Below are 19,608 nucleotides of genomic sequence, written 5' to 3' on the forward strand. Positions count from 1 at the left end.
AAAAGCTTGCACCAACCCACCTTCTCCAGCCCACCTTCTTCTGCACTGGCGAGGTTCTCTGACGGGTCTGGACTCGGTCAGAATGTCGGATTGAATGCGTATCCAATGGCTTGCAGGAGCTCCCCAATTGTCGCACATATCGAGTCACCGCGTCGGAAATGGCTGCCTGCATGCAGCACTTGCTGCAGCCCAACGGGCACATACTCTCGGTACTAATGAAGCCCCCATATATGGGTCACGAGTCGTAGGTCACTCGCATCTTCGTCATGGCCTTTCCGTGATCATCACAATAGTAGAAAGCTCACCGTCTGCACCTGTTGCGTCTCATGGACCCTTTTCTGAGGGGAATATCAAGATTCACTTATCTCGTGCCTGGCAGGACGGGGTTCTTGTCTAGGGTTCTTGTCTGTGATACACCAGCTATGCAATTCCGACGCTTCGGCTTCCCTACGCAATCTCTGGGTGCCGTACGGCCTCTGCTTCACCACGATCAACTCTGCGGCCATGAGCGTACCGCAAGTTAGTCATTATCGTGCCAAGGCATCGTGCCGCAGACGCGTTGCAACTCCGTTGACAAATTTCAATACCAGTTTACGGCTGACATTTCCATGCTCGACTTTCCCAGTCAGTGGTTGATAATAGTCAGTTTCTTGTTTTGTACTATGATCTGCACGATGACACGCTGTCTAATGAACGACGCAACACTCTGACAGTTGTCATTGGGAGATATCGCGAACGATTGTAGCGTTATGAAATCTCTAAATAAAATCACAGCTACGGAAGCGATATACGATGATGGCTTTCTGAATGGGCACTGCCATTCTACGATCATCTGCCAAGTACCTGCACTAAAAATACTATCGCATGCACAGGATTAAGCTCCGACCACACATAACGATCAGCTTCGGCTTTTGTATAGGGGACATCTGGGTATGAAATACTCGGCCTTGCCCGCTCTCCGAGGTGAGGGTGACGGTGAAACATCCACGTACTACTTGAATCAAGGTATGAGCATCCCCATCGGGTGTGGCATGTTTTCCTCCCTTTGCGTTCTACAAAGATCAGGCGTCAACACAGGTGTCATATACAAGCTGAGCATCGTTGCGACTGGTGCGGGCCATAACATTCTCTCCCAACGAGCCTCATCCCATTGAACGAGCCTCATGTTGAAAGAACAATTGTCCACATTGCGGCATACTCCGCCAAGCCGTTTTCGCATGGTGTGATCATTCAGCCAATACGCCAGAGCCGGTTCGACCGCATGTTCTCTCATTCTCGTGCGAGGAGATACTACGGCGTTCGTCTGAATCAATACCAGCAACCACCGCCTTGTGTCCGCACTCGGACCGAGCATTCAATTCTGCCATTGAGTCTCTCAGAACGCAGGCACTTGTAGAACCATGCAAAGGTAGCGCACCCCATTTCTTGTAAATTCGGCAGCTGTACACAGATTTCGACTGTGCCGCGGCGTGTCTGCAACTTCACCGAAACGCGTCGAGTATATCGGATGCCTGTCGCGTAAGATAATATGCTTCATTGTTTTGGACTAGTCGCTATGACAATCTTGAATGAGCGAGCCCCTCTACAATTTCAACATGTGCATTAAGGAACCAACGTCCACTTCGTAGCTAAAAGAATTACATGGCGGTCACATTCGGGTATCATGAACGGACGGACACTGTAAGTAAATAACATTCCTGCGGATCATCCGAACTTCGGGAGTCTACAATTTCGAGTTCTCATACGGTACCGTGTTAACAGCTGCTGAGGACAAAGGTAGCGAAAGAATGAAACGCGTACTAAAAATGATGGAGCACTGTTCGTAATCTACCACATTGCCAAGAAAGGGGGGCATTGTTCGAATCAACCCATTACCCGGATAACATCGCCTTCCAAGACGAAACAGCCACGTTCGTGCAGCGTTATAGCAGCTTTCATCACCTCTGCTGTGTCGAAGTCTTCGTGCTTGTCGGGCGGCATGGCTGCATTCAAGTATATGACAAGCGCGGCGATGGTCAACTCATCCGTCCGCTCGTATGTGGAAGCGAATAGATGAACGACGGCAAGGAAGGCGAAGTCGATGCTGGAACAAGGTCATCAACGCCAGCGACTGTTTCCAAAATATGTGATACTCACCGTCCTAGAGGAGTCTCCAAGTCCGCGAGCTGACCAGGACGGCCATTGTCCTCTCCGGCACGAACTATGCCGCCATGGGGATGGTGTTCTACTGGGGACTTCGTACCGGTCATCCGATCACTGCTATACACGGTTAGGCTGGGCAGGGTAGACACATTCCTTAGGGCCTGAGCCTTAGGATGTTCTTCTCGCCTAGCCACTGGTCTTCTGCCCTGTCCTATCTCGTTTCCAGATTCAACGCCTTCTTCAGATTCGGGTTCATCACTATCGTGCCTGGTAGCCTCGGAGAATCGAAGCCGCATATCGATCGCCACACCCTCGCGCTCTCTGAAGTCAGCGAGATCTACTTCCGTCTGAATACGCTTTTCCCTGATACAGTATCAGTATTGATACGCGTTTCAAGAAATGAACGCAGACATACTGTCTCTTGAGACATTTGGCTCGGTGTTGCTGCCAAGGATATGCACAATAGGTGCTGTCCTGTCTTAACTGCACCCACTTTCGACAAAGCGAGCAGAAGGCGCGGTTGGGCTCCAGATCGCCTACCAATGGATCGGCGCGCAGCTGTGCCGCTCGCTGCTCTGCATTCTTCCGCCTTGGTTCCGCGTTTGGGGAAAAGCTAGTCGGCGTTAGGTCTCGAGAGCCTGAAGGGGCCGCAGATGTAGATGTGCTGCTGCTAGAAGACACACGTGACGGAGTTTGAGCGGGCAGCGACGAGGAAGATGCGAGAGCGAGTAAGTGCTTTGAGGGAGGAGGAACGCTGGCAATGCTTGGAACGCTGAGTTAGGTCACTGTCAGCGATAATCGTGGAGGCATGCTACCAGAGTACTAACGTAGCTATGGGGCTGGAGCTGCGCTCACTCGTCAGAATAACTTGCTGACAGGCCGCGCGATGATCCATCCAAATCTTGACAGCATGAAGGTTGTCAGATGCTCCCAGAGGAATCCACGTCTCGCAAAGTTTACACAAGACGCGTTCGCTGTCAAATTTTCTGACATTGGGATCGTTTGCAAACAACGCAGTCCTGTCGTCGACAGGTTTGGAAGACTTAGCGCTAAGAGAATTCCAAGATAGGATCAATAAAGTGTGATAGCATTAGATCGTCAAAACAGCGCTTACGCTCTCTTCGCCAAACAGCTCTTACGGTGGGCATCCCATGGGATGGAGCAGTACGTTGAGTTCGGTCGCAGGCGGATCCACTTGTCGCATGAAGCGCAAAGGACACGGTACGCCTCGAACTTGGCGACGTATGGGTCAGAACGCAAATAGTCTATCCGTTCTTCCTCGGATCTTTTGGCGCGTCGACGCTTGCTAGGTGGCGGCTGCCTATCCATTGGTGCGTCTTCCGTTGGAGGTATAGGTTCCGGACTTTGCTGTAGGCCATTTGAGCTGCGAGAAAACATTCAATGATCGATGAATTCGAGCAATAACTGAGCGAAATCTACCATTGCAGCCGATGCGCTTCCCAATGCTGCACCGTGAATCCTCCGGTTGCTACGTCACGGAAGGACACCCCCTCACCGCACGCTTCGCAGATAACGCGGCCTGTCTCGTATTCACCTTTCTCTTGTGAGGAGTCGGAAGAACCCTTGGAGGTTGCTTTCTTTGCAGGCTCGTCTTGCCTTGCAGAGCTGTCGGCGAAGGACGAGTGCCTTTTGCGCTTTTGAAGCAGGCTGGATCATTCAGATCAGCTCGTACCTCCATATAATCTGAAGAAATATCAACATACGGCGTAGTCGACGCCATCGAGTCGCGATTTATGGAAGACGGGCTGTTTGTTCGCGAATGGGACCAAATTTATGAACAATTGTGCATGCTGTATCTCAAATGCAACTCTAGTTCTATCTGAGCTCGCGGAGCATCTGATTCGACTCACCCCAAGGACTTTCACCTGCGACTGTCACTTCAGCCGCATCCAAGACGCGGGCTAAGGAGGGGTTGATGGGGATGAGGATGGGGTGTCAACGCGAAACGAGATATTATATACGGACTCAACAAAGAAGCGAGAACATTTGAATTGGAATTTCCGGAATTCCGGAAAACAAAGCGGAAAACATTCCCATGACTGCAGCCAAAAATCCAGACTAGGGTGCCCCTCAGCCTAAATTGGATATCCTGCTGATTCGACCTCGTGCTGTGCTGGCAGGTCATTGATTTGTCTCCCGCCGTTGCTAGTCTTGTCAATGTCCATCACGATACTGGCAACACAAAGTGAACCACCGCCTTGATAGATTGGAAGCCGCTGAACAGATGTCCACATAAGTTGGATGGCCGCATCCATGTCTGCAATGTTGCGGATGATGTGGTTCATACGAAGCAGACATTTTCGGAAATGGTCCTGCCTCGCGCTGCTGGCATGCCTTCTTTACCGGCTCTCCGAGACACTTCCAATCGTGCCAACGATGAGAATCGTCCTTTTCAGGCAGACTTCTCTGAAGCATCGACGGGAACATTCTCCTCGGACGTGCTGTGAACAGACGTGCGACCACTGCGATTTATGACTTGCTGCCACGGCATTCTATCTTTTAGAGCACAGCCCGTCCGCGGAGAACATATTCGAAACTTGTGAACTGCAACAAATGCTATCGGTCGCGAACAGCATTCAATAGGGATTGCATCCGAGAAGCCCGCAATCTAAAGACGGAATCAACCGATATATCGATCCAAGCTGGAAAATGGATGAGGCTGGACGATTCCGACATGGTTTGAGGTCGGTCCTGCCTGTATGTAGCATGTTCCTTGCCCCACATAGTAAATGTGCATCAAGTACAGACAGACAGAACTGTAGCCTGAAGAGCTGGTTTATGACGCTTACCATAACGTACAACGGCGACAGCAAACATCGTCTGATCGTATCGCTCGCAACTGGTAGAATGCGCAGTTAAACGAATCTGTAGGGCTTACTCTCGTACATCAGTCAGCCGCTTCCCACGAACAAAATATGTTGAACGACTTCGACCTATGTGCGGGCTCATCGTGTTTCAGTGTGACAAGGCGAAGTAGATGTCTGATCCGGTAGATGAATAAATAATGAATAAGGACTTCTATGTGCACTGGTTCTTGTATAATCTGATTGATACGCCGTCGGCGAGAAAGGTGAGATTGTTCCGATGTGCTCAATACCTTCGCTCCATCCTATTGGAAGCATTTGAGGTCGCTTCTGCAATCAAACCTTCCCGTATCCACCCTGTTCAAGGAAGGCCCTCATCCTTTTCACGATAGTCTCCAGCCCGACGAGCCACTTTGCCAGTTCAGCGTCGAACTTTTTGTGAGAGCCTCCTTGAGTGATGCGGTCGTAGAAATCGCGACGGTTCGGGATGGCTCTCATAGCCAGCTGAGTGTGTCGTTGCCCGTGGCAGCAGAACAGACGGAACACGGTGTGGGTAGGTTTCAGTGAGATTCATGTCAGCAGGAAACCACGCATTGTCAACACGTACAGAAACGGCCGACCGCACAAGGAACGTGTGCTGATGTCCCAAAACAACATCATATGACTGCTTAAAACAGGTGTGCAATTCCGAAGACTTGTCGCTCTGCATGTTCTGGAGTGCCTGGCATGTGAACAGAAGGCCGCTGAATTTGACAAACAACCAAGTTTACATACATCAGATCACTTCGGGATGCAGGGCTGAGCTAATATGAAGATAGCTTACCGGATGAGCCGCACAAGACAGGCAGTGGCGTGTCCTCGATGCTCTTGACTTTCACAGAGAACTAGCTTCTCAAGGGTTGTTGATTTGGACGTATGGGCTTCGTAGCGCTCACGTACACCCTAACCGCCGCAATCGGTGGCGATGGCGAGCTGAAGACGATGAGAACTTACAGCAAGGTTGCTCCGCATGTCAGACTGCACAAAGCCGAAGACACTACTGCCCAACAAATCTATGAGAAATAGGAGTAAGCAGTTGATACATCTGTGTACACCGAAGTTGAGACCATACCGAACATATTCAAGAAGTCAGTTGCTGCCAACAGGAACGAGGCCGTCTCGACCCCGTCTTCGGTTATGGGCACCTCGGCAAAGGACTGCATCGCGATCAGTCAGACTGAATTATGATACATATCAAAAGAAACGCTTGCACCTTCGCCGTTTCAAAATACGGGGCCATTATGTATGAGAACGAAGAGATGCATATGAGGCCCGAGCAGAGTCTGGAGGCGGAAACAAGGGCGTCCGCAGGCGTTGCACGCGTTACTTTCTCGTACACGTTCTAAAGCTGTGGCTACGCGACTTGCTGCAGCCTGCAGGCGTGCTCTAAGAACAGCGTGTATGTCAGAATGGTGAGAACCGGCAAGTCCCGCTAAACGCTGGAGAATAGAGACCAGCTCAGATAGAAAGGCTGCGAATATTGACGCAAATTCTTGTGCGCCCATTCAGGAGGACATCGAAGGCGTAGATGGACGACCGTCTTAACGTTGCTGGAGAACTGGAGCGACGCGGAGGGCGACGACGTGACTTCCATTTTGATCGTTGAGTCGAACCAGACTCTGTCCCGGTTCACGTGCAAGATCAAGCGCTCAGAGCGTGAGAGAGCGTCTGTCTCCTTGACAGAAATTCACAGAAAGCGACCATGTCGCCGCCGCACCTGAACCTTGCTGTTGTGGGATGTGCATGTAATAGTTCGTAGTAAGCAACATGCTTTTTGATACCACTCGTTGAACGACGCCGCGAAGAGGGCGAACTTCACTTGCACTGCGCGAGCACGATCAAACCCGAATCTCGACACAGAGGCATGCAGGACGGCTCCGAGCTGGCGATGGCGCGAGTCTACACAGACGTGAATGCCCACCTTGGTCCCGGCTGGTATGACTATGGTGAGCACAGCACTCTGTTCGAAGACGAGAGGCTCTGGACAGCTGGCGATGGACAGAAAGTACGACCATAGAGTGGAATGTCCCCGATCGCTACGAGATAGTGCGACGCATTGGCGGTGGCAAATACTCGGAGGTGATGCGCACAGCAGTCTCTTTCACGATCGAAACGCTTAGCGAAAGGAGGCAGGTGTTCGAGGGCATTGACACATCCAATGAAGAGGCGTGCGTCATCAAAGTGCTCAAGCCTGTTGCAAAGCACAAGATTAAACGCGAAATCAAAATACTTCGAAACTTGTCAGGCGGACCGAACATCATAAGCTTGCTGGACGTTGTTCATGATCCGCCTTCCCGCTCCAATAGTCTGATCACGGAGTACGTGGAGAACACGGACTGGAAGGAATTATATCGATCGCTTTCAGAGGTGGAAATTAAGCACTACCTGTTCCAGCTGCTCAAGGTAGCTTTGCCCTCTACTGAATTGGCGACGCATACTGATAGTCAGCTAGGCCTTAGACTTTGTCCACGCGCGAGGAATAATGCACAGAGATGTCAAACCGGGCAATATCATGTACAATTGTCAATCTGCCAAGGCGCGTAGAGAGCGTATGGGGTATTGTTCGTTGGAATTGACCTCGTGGTAGCTTCGACTTATCGACTGGGGTTTGGCCGACTTCTATCATCCGGGGACAGACTACCAACCGAGAGTCGGTTCTCGATATTACAAAGGGCCAGAGTTGCTAGTAGGCTATCGACTCTACGATTACAGTCTGGACATGTGGTGTGTTGGTTGCATACTCGCGGCGATGGTACACCTCCAGTATCTGTTCGTGTGCTCTCCTAATCCGTTGCACTATCTCAGATCTACCGGAGAGAACACTTCTTCCGAGGGAAGAATAACGAGGATCAGTTGTTGAAAATCATGAGAGTGCTGGGAACAGAGGACTTTGACCGTTACGCCACTACGTACGGCATTCAAGTGAGGACAGACAATGCAGACCTCCTACAGAAGTTCGTGGAGATGTCTTGTCGCTACACGTTCCTTGCTGACTGCATGGTCGTAGCTACCCTAAACTGTCATGGACACGGTTCGTAGCTGGGGAAAATCGCTCCACCGCAACGTCAGAGGCGTTGGACCTATTAGACAAGTTGCTCCGATATGACCATCGAGAACGTCTCTCTGCGGCGGAGGCTCAGGCGCACGCTTACTTTAGTACGTATTTGAAATATTTCTGCTCGCTCCTATCAATCGTTCATCGTCTATTGAGATTCGGTCCGACTCTTGACACCGTCAAACCCTGCCGAGTGCTTCAGTGACTCAGGCTTTTATTCTACCTGATCTTTGAATGCTTCATTTTTGTGCTTCTATCTCTGTGGACATTGTAAAGAGTACGTACGCATCGATATGAATATCATCCCATGGCTCGCTTTTACAATTTAGCGTGTGGTGGTCATCGGCGATAACTCTTCTATGCCCAGTACATAGTGGTGGTCCCACCCTAAACCTCGTCTTGCTAAGCAGCATCGTCGGTTGCACTCCGAATATGCCTTCCTAGCGACCCATTCTGTCGTTATGCCATCCGTAGAGGTAGGTTGTCAGTGCTTTTCGCTATGCTTGACCCGCTAAGCGTGCTTTCTAGTGCAGTCAGTTTGATGGCGATGGGAAAGCAATTTCCAATGCTCAAGATCTGCTGACTTATACTGCGTGCTCCTCGTACGTGACCCAATTCACTGGCCGCAACGTTTGCCCACCTTTTGTTCTAGAACGGGAAGGCTCACAAGAAAATCAGCGCACTGCGACCTTCCTGGCGATCGCTGAAGGCAATCTAGATTTCGGTTGAACGCATCGCTTCTATTCGCACCGTCTGCGGGCATCAGTGAACGCAGTCGTCTTTGCGGAACCCTCCGCCGGCGGCGACCCCGTCCCTGGCCTGTTCGTATGGTTCTCTTGCGCATGGTGATGTTGCCACGGTGAGAGATTCGGACGTAAAAGCTCGGCCATGGCTCGGTGGGTGGTCAATCTTCTTGAAAACGACGTCGTCGGAATCCAGGAATAACTCTCATCGGCTGTCATTTCCGCCTCTGAGGAGGGCCAGTGTCTGAAGTCCTGCTGACGATAAGAATATAGGTGCGCTATCCCTACTATGATCTCGTCTTCAGGGTGAGTTTTGTCCTTCCCTTCCCCCAAAGGTAGGTTGCTATCGCAGCATGAGAATACTTTGGAGCTATGGGCAGGGTGCAGCAGGTCCACTGTCGCACAATGAGTTGACAGCGTCTGTGTATAAGAGTCCGCGACGGCTCGAGTAACGCATGTGCACTAGGATGATTCCGGAAGAGCATCAGTATAAAAATCAGGGTTGAAAAGCTTCGCGGCGGACATCCGAATCAGGCTCTGCTCATTGTATTTCCGTTCGCTTCGAGGCATATCTGTCGGATTGACGCATTTTCCGCCCACCCCTGTTGCAAATGGCTTCACACAAGCATGCACGGCGTCTTTCCCCTCTCAAGCTGACATATGTGGTGGGTGTTGCGCGGGCCGCTCAACGACCCTTTCCTCAGTCGCTTTTGTTCGGGTTTTTACACACACTGCATAGTGCGATGTGAGATAGACATGTGGATAGTGGGTAGGTTAGGGGACTAAGGCCGGCGAGACCTGATTAGGTTAAGTGGGATATCAACACATGTCGCGGACACATGCCGGGAAGTTCCCAACGTCAAAGTGCACTGGTCGAATCAGGAACATCTGCTGCGTATCACTGACTCCCTGCCAAATCCCGGCGGAAAGAAAGATTAGCGTTGGCGACCGAGACTCGACGACGAATTTCAGTAGCCGGGCCTGCGATGCAGCTGCGTATAAAGGAGTGTTGAGGCAGCGCAGGAGTCTGATCTCAACTTGCATCGAGCTCTTCTTGCCAGATCTAAGATCATCACAGTTGTTGCTCCTTATACATCCTTGACTGAGTTTAGACCCTGAGACGGGCTCTTGAGTCTCTCTGTACCCATGCCTGCAGATCCTGCCGTCAAGTCCAGCACGACTGTCCGACAGAGTCAGCGTCGGCCTGCTCGAAGAGATTCGGGCGATGTCTACGCAGATAATAGTACATATGCGCGCGAGATCGAACTCAAGCGCAGCAGAGGCGAGATTTCATGCGCGGAGTGCCGCAGGTGCGATCACCGCACACGTTGTTTCCCTCGTTGGCTCAGCGAATCTGTTGTTGACTCCTATCACCCATAACTAGATTAAAAGTGCGTTGTACACTGGCACTGGGTCCGGACTTGACGGCCTTAACGTCACTTGACAGATCCGTTGCGACAAATCCATCCCATGTCAGTCCTGCCAGGTGCGACGTCTCGGACTATGATCTCGATTCAAATACAACTAACTCACATCTCAGCGGAGAGGCTGCGCAGCGTTGTGCCCCAATGGTATGTCCTCGAGTGCGATTTTTATGCGCTACAATGCTGAAATGCACATTGCAGGGAGTCTTGCCACCGGGCAAGGAACTCGGTCTGCAAAGATTCCATCGAGACCTTGTTTGCACTGATCATGTTTCTAATGCAGATTCGTTTTGGCTGCTACGGAGCACCTCCATAGGCGGATAGCCAAGATGAGCGAGCGGATACGTGACCTTGAAGATGCACTCGCAATTGTCCAGGCGAAATGCAGCGAAGAACCGCACCCTCTCTTGGGTTCCGGACGGATTATCAGTAATGCAGGGAGCGAAGGTCCACCAATTACTGACCAGTCATCTTCTGGCTCACAAAGTGTCACTGACACATTCGGCATGCTGTCAATATCTGATCAGGGCGTGTCAACGTTCTTCGGACCAACCGGAGGCACTGAGGTATGTTACCGCACATCCTCAACACGCAACGTGCTGACTGCTTTGCAGTATCTGTTGATTGTGTGTTAGGGCTTTAGCGCGTCACCGGTGAAGCACTTCTGACAAAAGCTGTCTGCAGAATGAGGTCGACTCCTCACATCCATCGCCGAGAAGCGACCTCGATCTCACCGACTCTGTGCGAAGTTCCGAAAGCCCGCCGATACTGGAGGGACCGGGTTCGCGGTTCTCCTCCGCATTTCCTTTCACTCCCATCGGGCAGCCGAGTGAGGTGTATGACATGATACTCGAACAACACCTGCCACGCCGAGACAGAGCGTACGAACTTGCAAATCTCTACCTCGAACGTTGCGGTTGGATCTTTCGGGCCGTTCCCCAGCAACAAGTCATAGACGAGATGTTGCCGTACTTCTATGGGAGCGGTGCAAGCGGATCGAGTACATCTCCGGTGGACTACGGAGCAGCGCACGATCTCGCGCTTATGCTCTTGATCTTCGCGGTCGGCTCGCTGGTAGACTTCACGCTTGTGCTGAATAATGCAGATGCGGAACACTATCATCAGCTTGCTGTGGCAGCGATGGGCCTTCAGTCGGTATGGGATAAGCCGTCTTTGACGACCGTACAAGCTCTACATCTGTACAGTATCTACTATGCAATGACCGGTACCGAGAGCGGGCCTGGCGGTAGCGGCATGGAGATGTCATGGGGATTGCTCTCGCTAGCTACGCAGATCTCACAAACTGTGAGTTCAGCGAGCTTTTACCGTTTCAGAGTTTCAACTTATGAGCGCGTTCAGATAGGTCTGCGTGAGTATCATCTTTATGGTTGCGGCCGATCTTGACAAGAACATATCTAGATCGGGACAGTAGCAAATGGAATCTACCACCAGACCTCGTCAACAGGCGGCGTCTGATCTTCTGGAATATTTTTGAAGCAGACTCCTGGCAGGTATGTGGGTCGATCCACGTGGCGGCATTGTTTCTGAAAATAAGAATTCAGAGTCTGACAACCGGCCGACCACCATCATTCTCGCGTGTATACATTGACTGCCAGCTTCCTAGGAGCCAAAACGCCCCTGACGAGGAGCCGGATGAATCAGATTGTACGTGATAACTCACTGGCCCATTACACGCCACGTGCTAACCAAGGTGGCTTTAATCTCCGTTATATGGACAGTCCAATCATGGTTCGCACGATTCTCGTACCATTGCGTGGCGGAGGTCGCGATAAGAACGCTGTCAGCCATTCCACCGCAATATGAAACTATCCTGGACTTGGACCGTCAAATCCGTGATTTTCCCGTCCCGCCGGAAGCCACAGCTATAGTGGAGGGCTTGTCGCCTCCGCCTGACAGCGACCCGATACCCATGACGGCGTCAATGCAATACTTCGTGATATCACACTCTCGAGAAATTTGTGAGCAATCGCTTCATAGGCTACTGCCACTCCAGCTTGCTCACTGGTGTCGTCCTGTAGTGCTGTTGTACATACATCGCAGCTTTTTTGCCCAGACGTTAATTGACTGCCCCACAAACCCAGCCAGAAGCACTTACGCACAGTCATTTCTGTCTATCTATAGAGCTGCTCATAGAGTCCTGAAGAGCATCCGAGAACAGTTTGCTCTCTATCCGGAGGTGTGCTCGCGTATTTGGCCGGTGTGGACGTATGGGTTCTTCGCTACTGTGAGCGAATACTCTTTCACAGCTCTATCAGCCGCACTCATGCATGCCCTGCTCAGGTGGTGTTTGGCATGATTGCCATTCGTAGTTCGAGATCACCGATTGCGTCGGAGGCTATGACCGAGCTGAATATAGCGGCTGAGCTCTTCGGACAGGCGGCACGTTACAGTCGCCGCGCTGATAGGGCATTGGCAAGTCTCCCGCCGCCCCGGTTTTCAGCCTAGCCTCCGATGATAACTTTATATTAATAGACTTCCATCCTTAAATTGAGAGACAAGGCAGAAGCCGCTTTGGCTGCTGTTCACGGTCATCCATCGACGCCTTTGTCTCACGACGCTAGTCAGTGGGACGTCAAATTCGAAAGTCCCGAAGACGACCAAGACGATCTAGAAATCTTCGCAGGGAAGACGAGGGGGCCGACCATCTTGCCGTCCAGTCAGTCGCCTTCAAGACAGGCACAGAGCTCTCCGCACTCCCGTTCAGTGCACATCTCACCGCCCATACCGTCTTCGACGAGCCACCCGCAACCATTTGCACCGCCACAACCACGACGTTCGACACCATCCTACCCTGTGCCTGGCACTTCTACTCACAGCAGCTGGGTTTCACAGCAAGCGCCAGTCCATGCATACCACCCTCATGCATCAGATCCGTGGTTTCGGCAAGTTGATTACACCCAACCTCAGGCGCACGAGCACGGGTGGTCCGGCCCTCAGCGTCCTGGCCATGTTGTGATGACGCCGGATCCGTCCGCGCATTTGCAGCATTCTGGAGTGGGCCCTGTCCCACCATATTCTGCACATCCGCCGCCGCCGCCGCCGGTCACACAGGAGTTCCGTCAGCACGAACAGATGTATTCCCCCGCCGCTGCTGCCTTCCAGGGCGCTCATCAAGCGCCATTCGTCGTGACGCCCGCGCTCGCTGAGATGGGGCTTTCTCGAGACTCGGCGCTCGAACCGCGTTGGACGTCGTTGATGCATGAAGCAGGTTTCCTTGATGAAACGAGTTACGGTAACTGATGCCACGGTAATGTTCACGCTGCCATCTGCATGCAGCAACGTTCGTTAAATATTTGTCTCGGGTACGCAATCGTTGCAATGTGGGGTTTTATCGGTTTGTTCGGAATGATTGAGTCTTATGTCGTAGAATAACATATGCATATGTCTGGCATTGGATTCTTTTGTCCGGCTGTGTGGCCAGTTTGCAGTCATTCGGACCGAGCTGCTCCCTGTGATCCGACGGCGGAGTATGTTACAAATGACGGACCGACCAGTGGCGCTGAACGTGAGTGGCGGTGGCGAACATCCGGCAATTCGGCAGACGTTTCGGAAGCGAAAATATTTTCGCCGACCAGAAGCGCCGACAGAATTGATGACAGGGACGCCACATGCTCACTAGGGGACTCAGCGGCAGTCATGAGTAATATTCACAGAATTGCGCAGGCCATTCCTGGATCCGCATCCATCATTTCAAAATATTTGCATGTTGCATCCCGCACAATCCCCAATAGGACCCATCTACAACTCATTAGTCAGGCCATCCCAAGTTTGTCGAAAGGAAGAAATTCCAATTGAGTCATCCCCTGTGACTGAACGTCTTTTCGGTCCCACCATCAATGCCCGCTGAGCGTACCTCAGAAACACGTCGTGCTTCCCGGAAGACGAGCAGCAACAATGACGAGGAGATCGAGGTCAAACGAGCTCGTGGCGAGATTTCATGTGCAGAATGCCGGCGGTGCGTCTTCATCGTGGACCGGCATGTGTCGTCCGAAGCATAGCTGATCCTATGTCAGAGCAGATTGAAGCTGAAGTGCGACAAGAAACTTCCTTGCGGTTCATGCGTGCGTAGAGGATGCACGACGATCTGTCCGAATGGTGAGTTTGGCTAAGAAGTAGTCTCATTTGTCCTTACGTCTGTGGTCAGGCAGCTTGTCTGCTGGGCAGGGGACGAGGTACGTTGTGACGACTTTCGCTCTCAAATCTGTTTCCCAATTCTCCACAGGTTCATCCTTGCCGATACGGAGCAATTGCACCGGAAAATATCCGAGATGAGTGAACGAATCCGACAGCTGGAGGACGCAGTGGCGATCTTCCAGGCAGGTGTATCTAATGAACGACATCCGCTCCTACGAGATGAACTCTTGACTATCAAGTTCGGTCCCGAGGTCCGTCGGACGGTGGACGAAGAACATACGAGAGAGAAGCTGTCACAATCTATTGACGCTCTCGGCACCCTGACGATTGGTGATCACGGCGAGACGAAGTACTTTGGACGGTCTGGAGGATCAGAGGTGCGCGCATTTCTCAGTGCCACTGATTGTTGCTTCACTCATGCTTGTGATCGTACGTAAAGACCCTATTTTTGGTGAGCACCCGTTGTGACACTTCGCGCGAGGATTGTTCATTCAAACGACGTCTTAGGCCAATCGTGCTACGATCGAGGATTCCGAAGATGACCTCGAATCGCTTCCGCCTGAGCTAGAGAACCTACGTCTTACGTCTCCTCTCGCCATTGTGGAAGACAACTTTGAGGTTCTACTTGACCACCTGGAGTCTCAACTACCGCCGCAACTTCGTGCTTGGGCATTGTGTGAGGCCTACGTAGCGCATTTCACATGGTGGTGCCGCCCGATCAAGCGCGACGAGCTCATCGATGATATCCTGACGCCTATCTACAATGCCATCAAGGACCCCGCAAAATCAAGGGCTGCCTATCATCCCCACTTGCAAGATACTCATCGTTGCCCGCACCTGCTTGCAGTTCTATTCTTCGTCCTCGCTGTCGGCGCACTCGTAGACTTGACGCTGCCACCTTGTAGTCCGGAGGCAGAGAAGTACTACCGACTTGGACGTACTGCATTGTCCATGAAGTCTATCTTGGACTCGCCCGAGATCGAAACGGTACAAGCTATGATCATGATGGCTGCATACCATAGTCTCTGTACCCTCCGATATAGTATTGAGAGCGCTTGGACATTATCCTCATTTGCCACCAAACTGGCCCAGAGTGTATGTCCCTCAGCTTATTTCACCTTTACTTGGCTTATGTGGTACAATTATCCTTTAGATCGGGTTGCGTACGTTCGTAGTCTTAACACACTTTGTACTGCCGCTAAATATGCCTTGCCAGACCGTGATAGCAAGCAGTGGAAGCTTGAGGATAAAGCGGTACAAAGGCGAAGAAATCTTTTCTGGGAGATATTCCTTTTTGAGCTGGTTCACGTACGTTTGCGAGCACCTCGAATCATCTGCTAAACTCAAGTCGTACTGGAAGTGCATAGCTCTGGGGCGACCCCCTTCGGTGAACCTCGCGCACGCAGATTGTGAATTGCCGGAAGATGATGAGGATTGTGTCGCCGAGAATGGCGAGAAGATGTCAGGATGTACGTTCATAGTAGTTGCGCTTGCCTATCGGATGTTCTCGATCTGATTCGCGACCTAGATTGGAATTTCAAGATGGTGTTCTCTCGTGAGGTCTTCTCTCCAGTTGTGGATTCTATGCTGTCCGCCAAAGCCCCCAGCTACACTGCAATCCTTGAGCTGGACAGACGGATTCGCCAGGTCCAGCTACCTGCAGTGAAGCTTTACTTGAGGCCTGATGACGACGACTATAACAACCCTGCTTTGTGCATGAAGAGCTATCTCATGTCCCACTACCGCTCGCTCAGTTGAGTCATTCTGGTCTGCTTCTTCGTACACCTGTTAACAACCTCGCGTACCATGCAATAGCGATGATTCATATCCATAGGACATTCTTCGCCCAGGCTCTTTTGGACAACCCCACAAATCCCCTATCGAGTCCATACGCTCCGTCGTTCTTGGCAGCGAATCGCTGTGCCTCGATTCTTTTGAAGTCGTTCATCCACCACCATGAGCGCTGCGGCGAGCTGTGCTCTCGATTTTGGGGAATGTGGACCCATGCCTTCTCTGCGGCGGTAAGTCGTCTTGGCACAAATTCTACTCGTTGAGATATGAAAGGAATCCGCGTAAGATAATCATCGGCGCGACGGTGGCCCGTATGCCTCAGTCAAGTCTTGCGCCTAGTGCTTTGATGGAATTGGACCTGGCTGTTGATGTTTTCGAGAGAGGAGCCTCGAAATCCGTGCGCGCCAAGCAGGGTCTGGTACGCGGATTGCATATCTTGTTGTCCTCACTGTTACTGATAGTTGCTTGCACGTAGCCAATACTGCTGAAGTTGAAGGAGAGAGCAACCCAAGCCTACACGCAATACCGGGACAGGCACCTGAACCCTACAAACGGCATCCAGAAGATTTCTGAAGACTACCAGACTGCGCTCGCTATCTTTGGGGGCCAGACAAATATTCTGCCAACCAAATCGGTCCCTAGGAAACGCCAGGTGAGACGTTCGGTTGACAGCAATAGGTCAAGCAGTCAAGGTTCGCAGGCACCGTCTCCGACATCCTCCAATACCGCCTCCACGCCGAGCGAGAAAGGAACGTCGCCGTCGCCGGAGTTCCATCCGTCGTTGATGACGTACCTTTCTCAAATGCCAGCATCTTCCCCGTTCCAAGCCGCTGACCTTACACAAATGCACGTGAACGAAGTGTCAACAATGTGTCCTCAGCCTCCTGTGCAACCGCCGATGCAGCCTCCTGTTGCTCAGCCCGGCCAGAACGTGTCAATGACACAAAGCGAGCTCGACTTCTTGAATAGTCTGCTCAGCGATCCTGCCTACCAATCATTGCCACCCTTCTCTCCAGACTTGAACACGCCCATGCAAAGCAACGTATACACAATGCCGTCTTTCCCTGGAGATGTTGTCATGAGCGACCAGTGGGTGTCTCTCATGCAGGAGACGGGGATTCTCGACGGAGTCGTTGATTTCGCACAGCCGAGCTCATATGCAGAAGATATATTCTCTCTCTAAACTGGTAATGTCTCATCTTAATGTTGTATTGTGCAATCTCTAGGCATTCACTGTCATATATCGCTCCGTAGTGTAGTATTCATCTCTCGCATTATTTATGTACTTAAAGCAACTAGTATAGGATGTCTTTTCTAGCTGCAAGGAAGGCGAATGTGACGCTCGGTCCGCCACTGCTCAGGCTGCGCACTCTGCACATAGCCTGCCGATATCTAGCACCATCTTATCACAACCCCACTGACCCACGATGCTCACGCCAACGGGCCATCCATCCTCGCCGAAGCCCGCTGACACGCCAAGCGCGGGCAACCCAGCCAGAGAGGCAGGCACTGTGAGCACGTCTTGCACATACGTGTCCAAGGTTCCTCCTTCGCCATCGGTCGCCGAACCAGGAGCTGGAAGAGGCGGCGCGGTGCGAATTGCTGAGGGATGGATCAGGACATGAACACGGTCCGATTCGGCCTGAGAGGCAGAACTTGGTGAGGTAGTTTGAGACGAGAGTACGTTGGGCACGCGGAAGGCACGGTCGAAGTCCTGCCGAATGAGCTTGCGCACGCGCTGCGCCTGGAGAAAATAGTTGTCGAATGCACTAGGAATCCGTCAGCCAAGGAGCTGGTCCATTTGTGCCTATTGATGACTCACTCTGCAGTGAGCGCATATGTCCCGAGCAAGATCCGCTTCTGCACCTCTTTGCCGAAACCAGCTGAGCGAGAGTGTGCATACACGTTCGCTGTTTTCGTTTTGTCTGCTTCTGCGGGAGGATCGACGCGGAGGCCTGATGCGGAGCATGATGAGGCGGGGCAACTATCATAGGCCTCGCAGTACTTACCATATTGAATACCATCGTACCGCGCCATGTTGCTACTCGCCTCTGCGCTGGAGATCACGTAGTATGCACTGAGCGCGTATGGTGCGGAAGGTAGAGAGACAGGGACCAGTTGTGCACCTCGGGATTGTAGGTGCGCCAGCACTTGCCGCAATGGTCCGAGCACACTGGTATTCAACTCTGCGGGAAAGTACTCCTGAGACGGCATTAGCCATTTGCTCAATGGTATCAGATGGAGAAAACGGCACCTGAGGAATGCCAATGCGCAACCCCACAAGCGAGTCTCCTAGATTGAGATGCTTGTAATGTTCATCGCAGACTTGTGAGGCCTTCCGCCTCGTTGCGGGACGTACAGCGGTCGGATCTTTAGGGTCGTACTCCACTAAGACATCTGCCAAAGCATATATGAGGTAATAGCACAACAGAATGGAGGAGCAAACATACCGAACACCTTCTCAACGTCGTCCACAGCTCGCGCCATGATACCGACACAATCTAAGCTGTCAGCATATGACACAACGCCCCATCTATAGGAGGCGGTCCTCAGTTGTGGATATTCTCAAGGCACCGAGCTCCATACCTGCTGATAAGGCCATAAGATGGCTTGAATCCTACGATTCCACAGTACGATGCAGGCAATCGGGTAGATCCTCCAGTGTCAGTGCCTAAGGCACTTTCCTTCCTGAGGCATTAGCCCTTGCACCATTGAAACAGTTCAGATATGCTCATACACGTTGCACATATCAGCCGCTACCGCAGCCGCACTTCCTCCAGAGCTTCCACCGGCAGACCGACGCTCGCGGTCAACCCACGAGACGGTGCTGTGAGGAGTTTGGAAAGGATTGATCACTGGGCCATGTACGGAATATGTATTGAGCGAGCTATGCATTCATTCATTGGAGTGCTTGATACATGAACACATACTACATACCCCATGCCGAACTCGTCGCAGTTAGTTTTGCCAATGATCGCCGCTCCGGCCTGCCGCATCAGAGTGACAACGGTTGCATCGAAAGGTGACGTGAAATTTTGCAGCATAGCAGAAGAGCACGTAGTGGGCATTGTGGATGTGCATATATTGTCCTTCACAGCGACGGAGACATTGTGAAGGGGCAATCCGACGTCAGTGGACTGCGGCATGCCAGACTCTGCATAGACCAAGGCATTGACGCTAGAGTTGGCAACGTCGGCCGAATGCCACCACGATAGCCGACGAGCACGAGCCACTGAGTGTTTTGTAGAAGCATTACGGAACGTCGAGCGGGTGTTCGATGCATACTTCAACATGCTGCATCGCCGGCTCAACAGGACGGTCGGCGCCTCAGATACGGCTATTTGCCCTTGTTGTGCAAGAGCTTTGAATCCTAATAGGTGCAAACAATTGACTGCCATCTGAAATTTATGTCGAAGGCCGCCCGCCCAGTACAA

General features: G+C 51.9%; 6 protein-coding genes across 6 annotated transcripts; 3 read left to right on the forward strand and 3 right to left on the reverse strand.

Moving 5' to 3' along the window:
- Positions 1–1,548: 1,548 nt before the first annotated feature.
- On the reverse strand, positions 1,549–4,303 carry LAESUDRAFT_816455 (uncharacterized protein). Its single transcript, XM_040914778.1, has 8 exons — positions 4,014–4,303; positions 3,867–3,953; positions 3,583–3,810; positions 3,257–3,526; positions 2,970–3,191; positions 2,558–2,914; positions 2,137–2,505; positions 1,549–2,083 (listed from the first exon to the last, which is right to left on the reverse strand). The coding sequence occupies exons 2-8, from the start codon at positions 3,881–3,883 to the stop codon at positions 1,864–1,866; spliced, it is 1,683 nt and encodes a 560-aa protein (XP_040758313.1). The 5' UTR covers positions 3,884–3,953; positions 4,014–4,303; the 3' UTR covers positions 1,549–1,863.
- Positions 4,304–5,012: 709 nt separating this feature from the next.
- On the reverse strand, positions 5,013–6,563 carry LAESUDRAFT_732171 (glycolipid transfer protein). The gene is made up of 6 exons (XM_040910189.1): positions 6,220–6,563; positions 6,079–6,163; positions 5,961–6,019; positions 5,791–5,909; positions 5,575–5,710; positions 5,013–5,471 (listed from the first exon to the last, which is right to left on the reverse strand). Exons 1-6 carry the CDS (start codon positions 6,244–6,246, stop codon positions 5,304–5,306), a joined length of 594 nt encoding a protein of 197 aa, XP_040758314.1. The 5' UTR covers positions 6,247–6,563; the 3' UTR covers positions 5,013–5,303.
- Positions 6,564–6,710: 147 nt separating this feature from the next.
- Positions 6,711–8,377, forward strand: LAESUDRAFT_732173 (kinase-like protein). Its single transcript, XM_040910190.1, has 8 exons — positions 6,711–6,952; positions 7,009–7,085; positions 7,140–7,409; positions 7,459–7,542; positions 7,594–7,758; positions 7,812–7,960; positions 8,014–8,162; positions 8,218–8,377. The coding sequence occupies exons 1-8, from the start codon at positions 6,871–6,873 to the stop codon at positions 8,286–8,288; spliced, it is 1,047 nt and encodes a 348-aa protein (XP_040758315.1). The 5' UTR covers positions 6,711–6,870; the 3' UTR covers positions 8,289–8,377.
- Positions 8,378–9,733: 1,356 nt separating this feature from the next.
- LAESUDRAFT_687970 (uncharacterized protein) lies at positions 9,734–13,677 on the forward strand. The gene is made up of 15 exons (XM_040905974.1): positions 9,734–10,114; positions 10,189–10,195; positions 10,252–10,290; positions 10,345–10,375; positions 10,430–10,457; positions 10,512–10,794; positions 10,843–10,854; positions 10,913–11,533; positions 11,588–11,597; positions 11,648–11,739; positions 11,791–11,893; positions 11,968–12,207; positions 12,268–12,473; positions 12,530–12,661; positions 12,722–13,677. The coding sequence occupies exons 1-15, from the start codon at positions 9,951–9,953 to the stop codon at positions 13,487–13,489; spliced, it is 2,736 nt and encodes a 911-aa protein (XP_040758316.1). The 5' UTR covers positions 9,734–9,950; the 3' UTR covers positions 13,490–13,677.
- Positions 13,678–13,916: 239 nt separating this feature from the next.
- Positions 13,917–17,721, forward strand: LAESUDRAFT_732177 (uncharacterized protein). Its single transcript, XM_040910191.1, has 14 exons — positions 13,917–14,204; positions 14,268–14,344; positions 14,394–14,421; positions 14,472–14,760; positions 14,823–14,834; positions 14,891–15,478; positions 15,537–15,546; positions 15,600–15,691; positions 15,744–15,852; positions 15,912–16,136; positions 16,199–16,404; positions 16,461–16,592; positions 16,650–16,826; positions 16,875–17,721. Exons 1-14 carry the CDS (start codon positions 14,086–14,088, stop codon positions 17,355–17,357), a joined length of 2,547 nt encoding a protein of 848 aa, XP_040758317.1. The 5' UTR covers positions 13,917–14,085; the 3' UTR covers positions 17,358–17,721.
- LAESUDRAFT_665854 (amidase signature enzyme) lies at positions 17,532–19,320 on the reverse strand (the record flags this gene model as incomplete). Its single annotated transcript, XM_040905215.1, has 8 exons — positions 17,532–17,943; positions 17,997–18,129; positions 18,184–18,376; positions 18,429–18,571; positions 18,625–18,707; positions 18,761–18,853; positions 18,912–19,061; positions 19,112–19,320. The coding sequence occupies 8 exons, from the start codon at positions 19,318–19,320 to the stop codon at positions 17,532–17,534; spliced, it is 1,416 nt and encodes a 471-aa protein (XP_040758318.1).
- Positions 19,321–19,608: the final 288 nt, after the last annotated feature.

This window comes from Laetiporus sulphureus (genome assembly GCF_001632365.1).
Source record: "Laetiporus sulphureus 93-53 unplaced genomic scaffold LAESUscaffold_78, whole genome shotgun sequence".
NCBI lineage: Eukaryota > Fungi > Basidiomycota > Agaricomycetes > Polyporales > Laetiporaceae > Laetiporus > Laetiporus sulphureus.

What these genes read in the sequence shown, in the direction of transcription:
- LAESUDRAFT_732173 (XM_040910190.1), top strand. Translation starts at nt 6,871, where the DNA reads ATGCAGGACGGCTCCGAGCTGGCGATGGCGCGAGTCTACACAGACGTG. An exon ending in TCCCGGCTGGTATGACTATG is followed by an intron (nt 6,953 to 7,008) that starts GTGAGCACAGCA and finishes GGCGATGGACAG; the next exon opens with AAAGTACGACCATAGAGTGG. An exon ending in GCGGTGGCAAATACTCGGAG is followed by an intron (nt 7,086 to 7,139) that starts GTGATGCGCACA and finishes GAAAGGAGGCAG; the next exon opens with GTGTTCGAGGGCATTGACAC.
- LAESUDRAFT_816455 (XM_040914778.1), bottom strand. An exon ending in GAAGCGCATCGGCTGCAATG is followed by an intron (nt 3,527 to 3,582) that starts GTAGATTTCGCT and finishes GTTTTCTCGCAG; the next exon opens with CTCAAATGGCCTACAGCAAA. An exon ending in TTGGAGACTCCTCTAGGACG is followed by an intron (nt 2,084 to 2,136) that starts GTGAGTATCACA and finishes ACCTTGTTCCAG; the next exon opens with CATCGACTTCGCCTTCCTTG.
- LAESUDRAFT_687970 (XM_040905974.1), top strand. Translation starts at nt 9,951, where the DNA reads ATGCCTGCAGATCCTGCCGTCAAGTCCAGCACGACTGTCCGACAGAGT. An exon ending in TCCCATGTCAGTCCTGCCAG is followed by an intron (nt 10,291 to 10,344) that starts GTGCGACGTCTC and finishes CTCACATCTCAG; the next exon opens with CGGAGAGGCTGCGCAGCGTT. An exon ending in GCCACCGGGCAAGGAACTCG is followed by an intron (nt 10,458 to 10,511) that starts GTCTGCAAAGAT and finishes TTTCTAATGCAG; the next exon opens with ATTCGTTTTGGCTGCTACGG.
- LAESUDRAFT_732171 (XM_040910189.1), bottom strand. Translation starts at nt 6,246, where the DNA reads ATGGCCCCGTATTTTGAAACGGCGAAG. An exon ending in TGACTTCTTGAATATGTTCG is followed by an intron (nt 6,020 to 6,078) that starts GTATGGTCTCAA and finishes TATTTCTCATAG; the next exon opens with ATTTGTTGGGCAGTAGTGTC. An exon ending in TTGTGCGGTCGGCCGTTTCT is followed by an intron (nt 5,472 to 5,574) that starts GTACGTGTTGAC and finishes CGACACACTCAG; the next exon opens with CTGGCTATGAGAGCCATCCC.
- LAESUDRAFT_732177 (XM_040910191.1), top strand. Translation starts at nt 14,086, where the DNA reads ATGCCCGCTGAGCGTACCTCAGAAACACGTCGTGCTTCCCGGAAGACG. An exon ending in GTCCCACTACCGCTCGCTCA is followed by an intron (nt 16,137 to 16,198) that starts GTTGAGTCATTC and finishes ACCATGCAATAG; the next exon opens with CGATGATTCATATCCATAGG. An exon ending in TGCGCGCCAAGCAGGGTCTG is followed by an intron (nt 16,593 to 16,649) that starts GTACGCGGATTG and finishes GCTTGCACGTAG; the next exon opens with CCAATACTGCTGAAGTTGAA.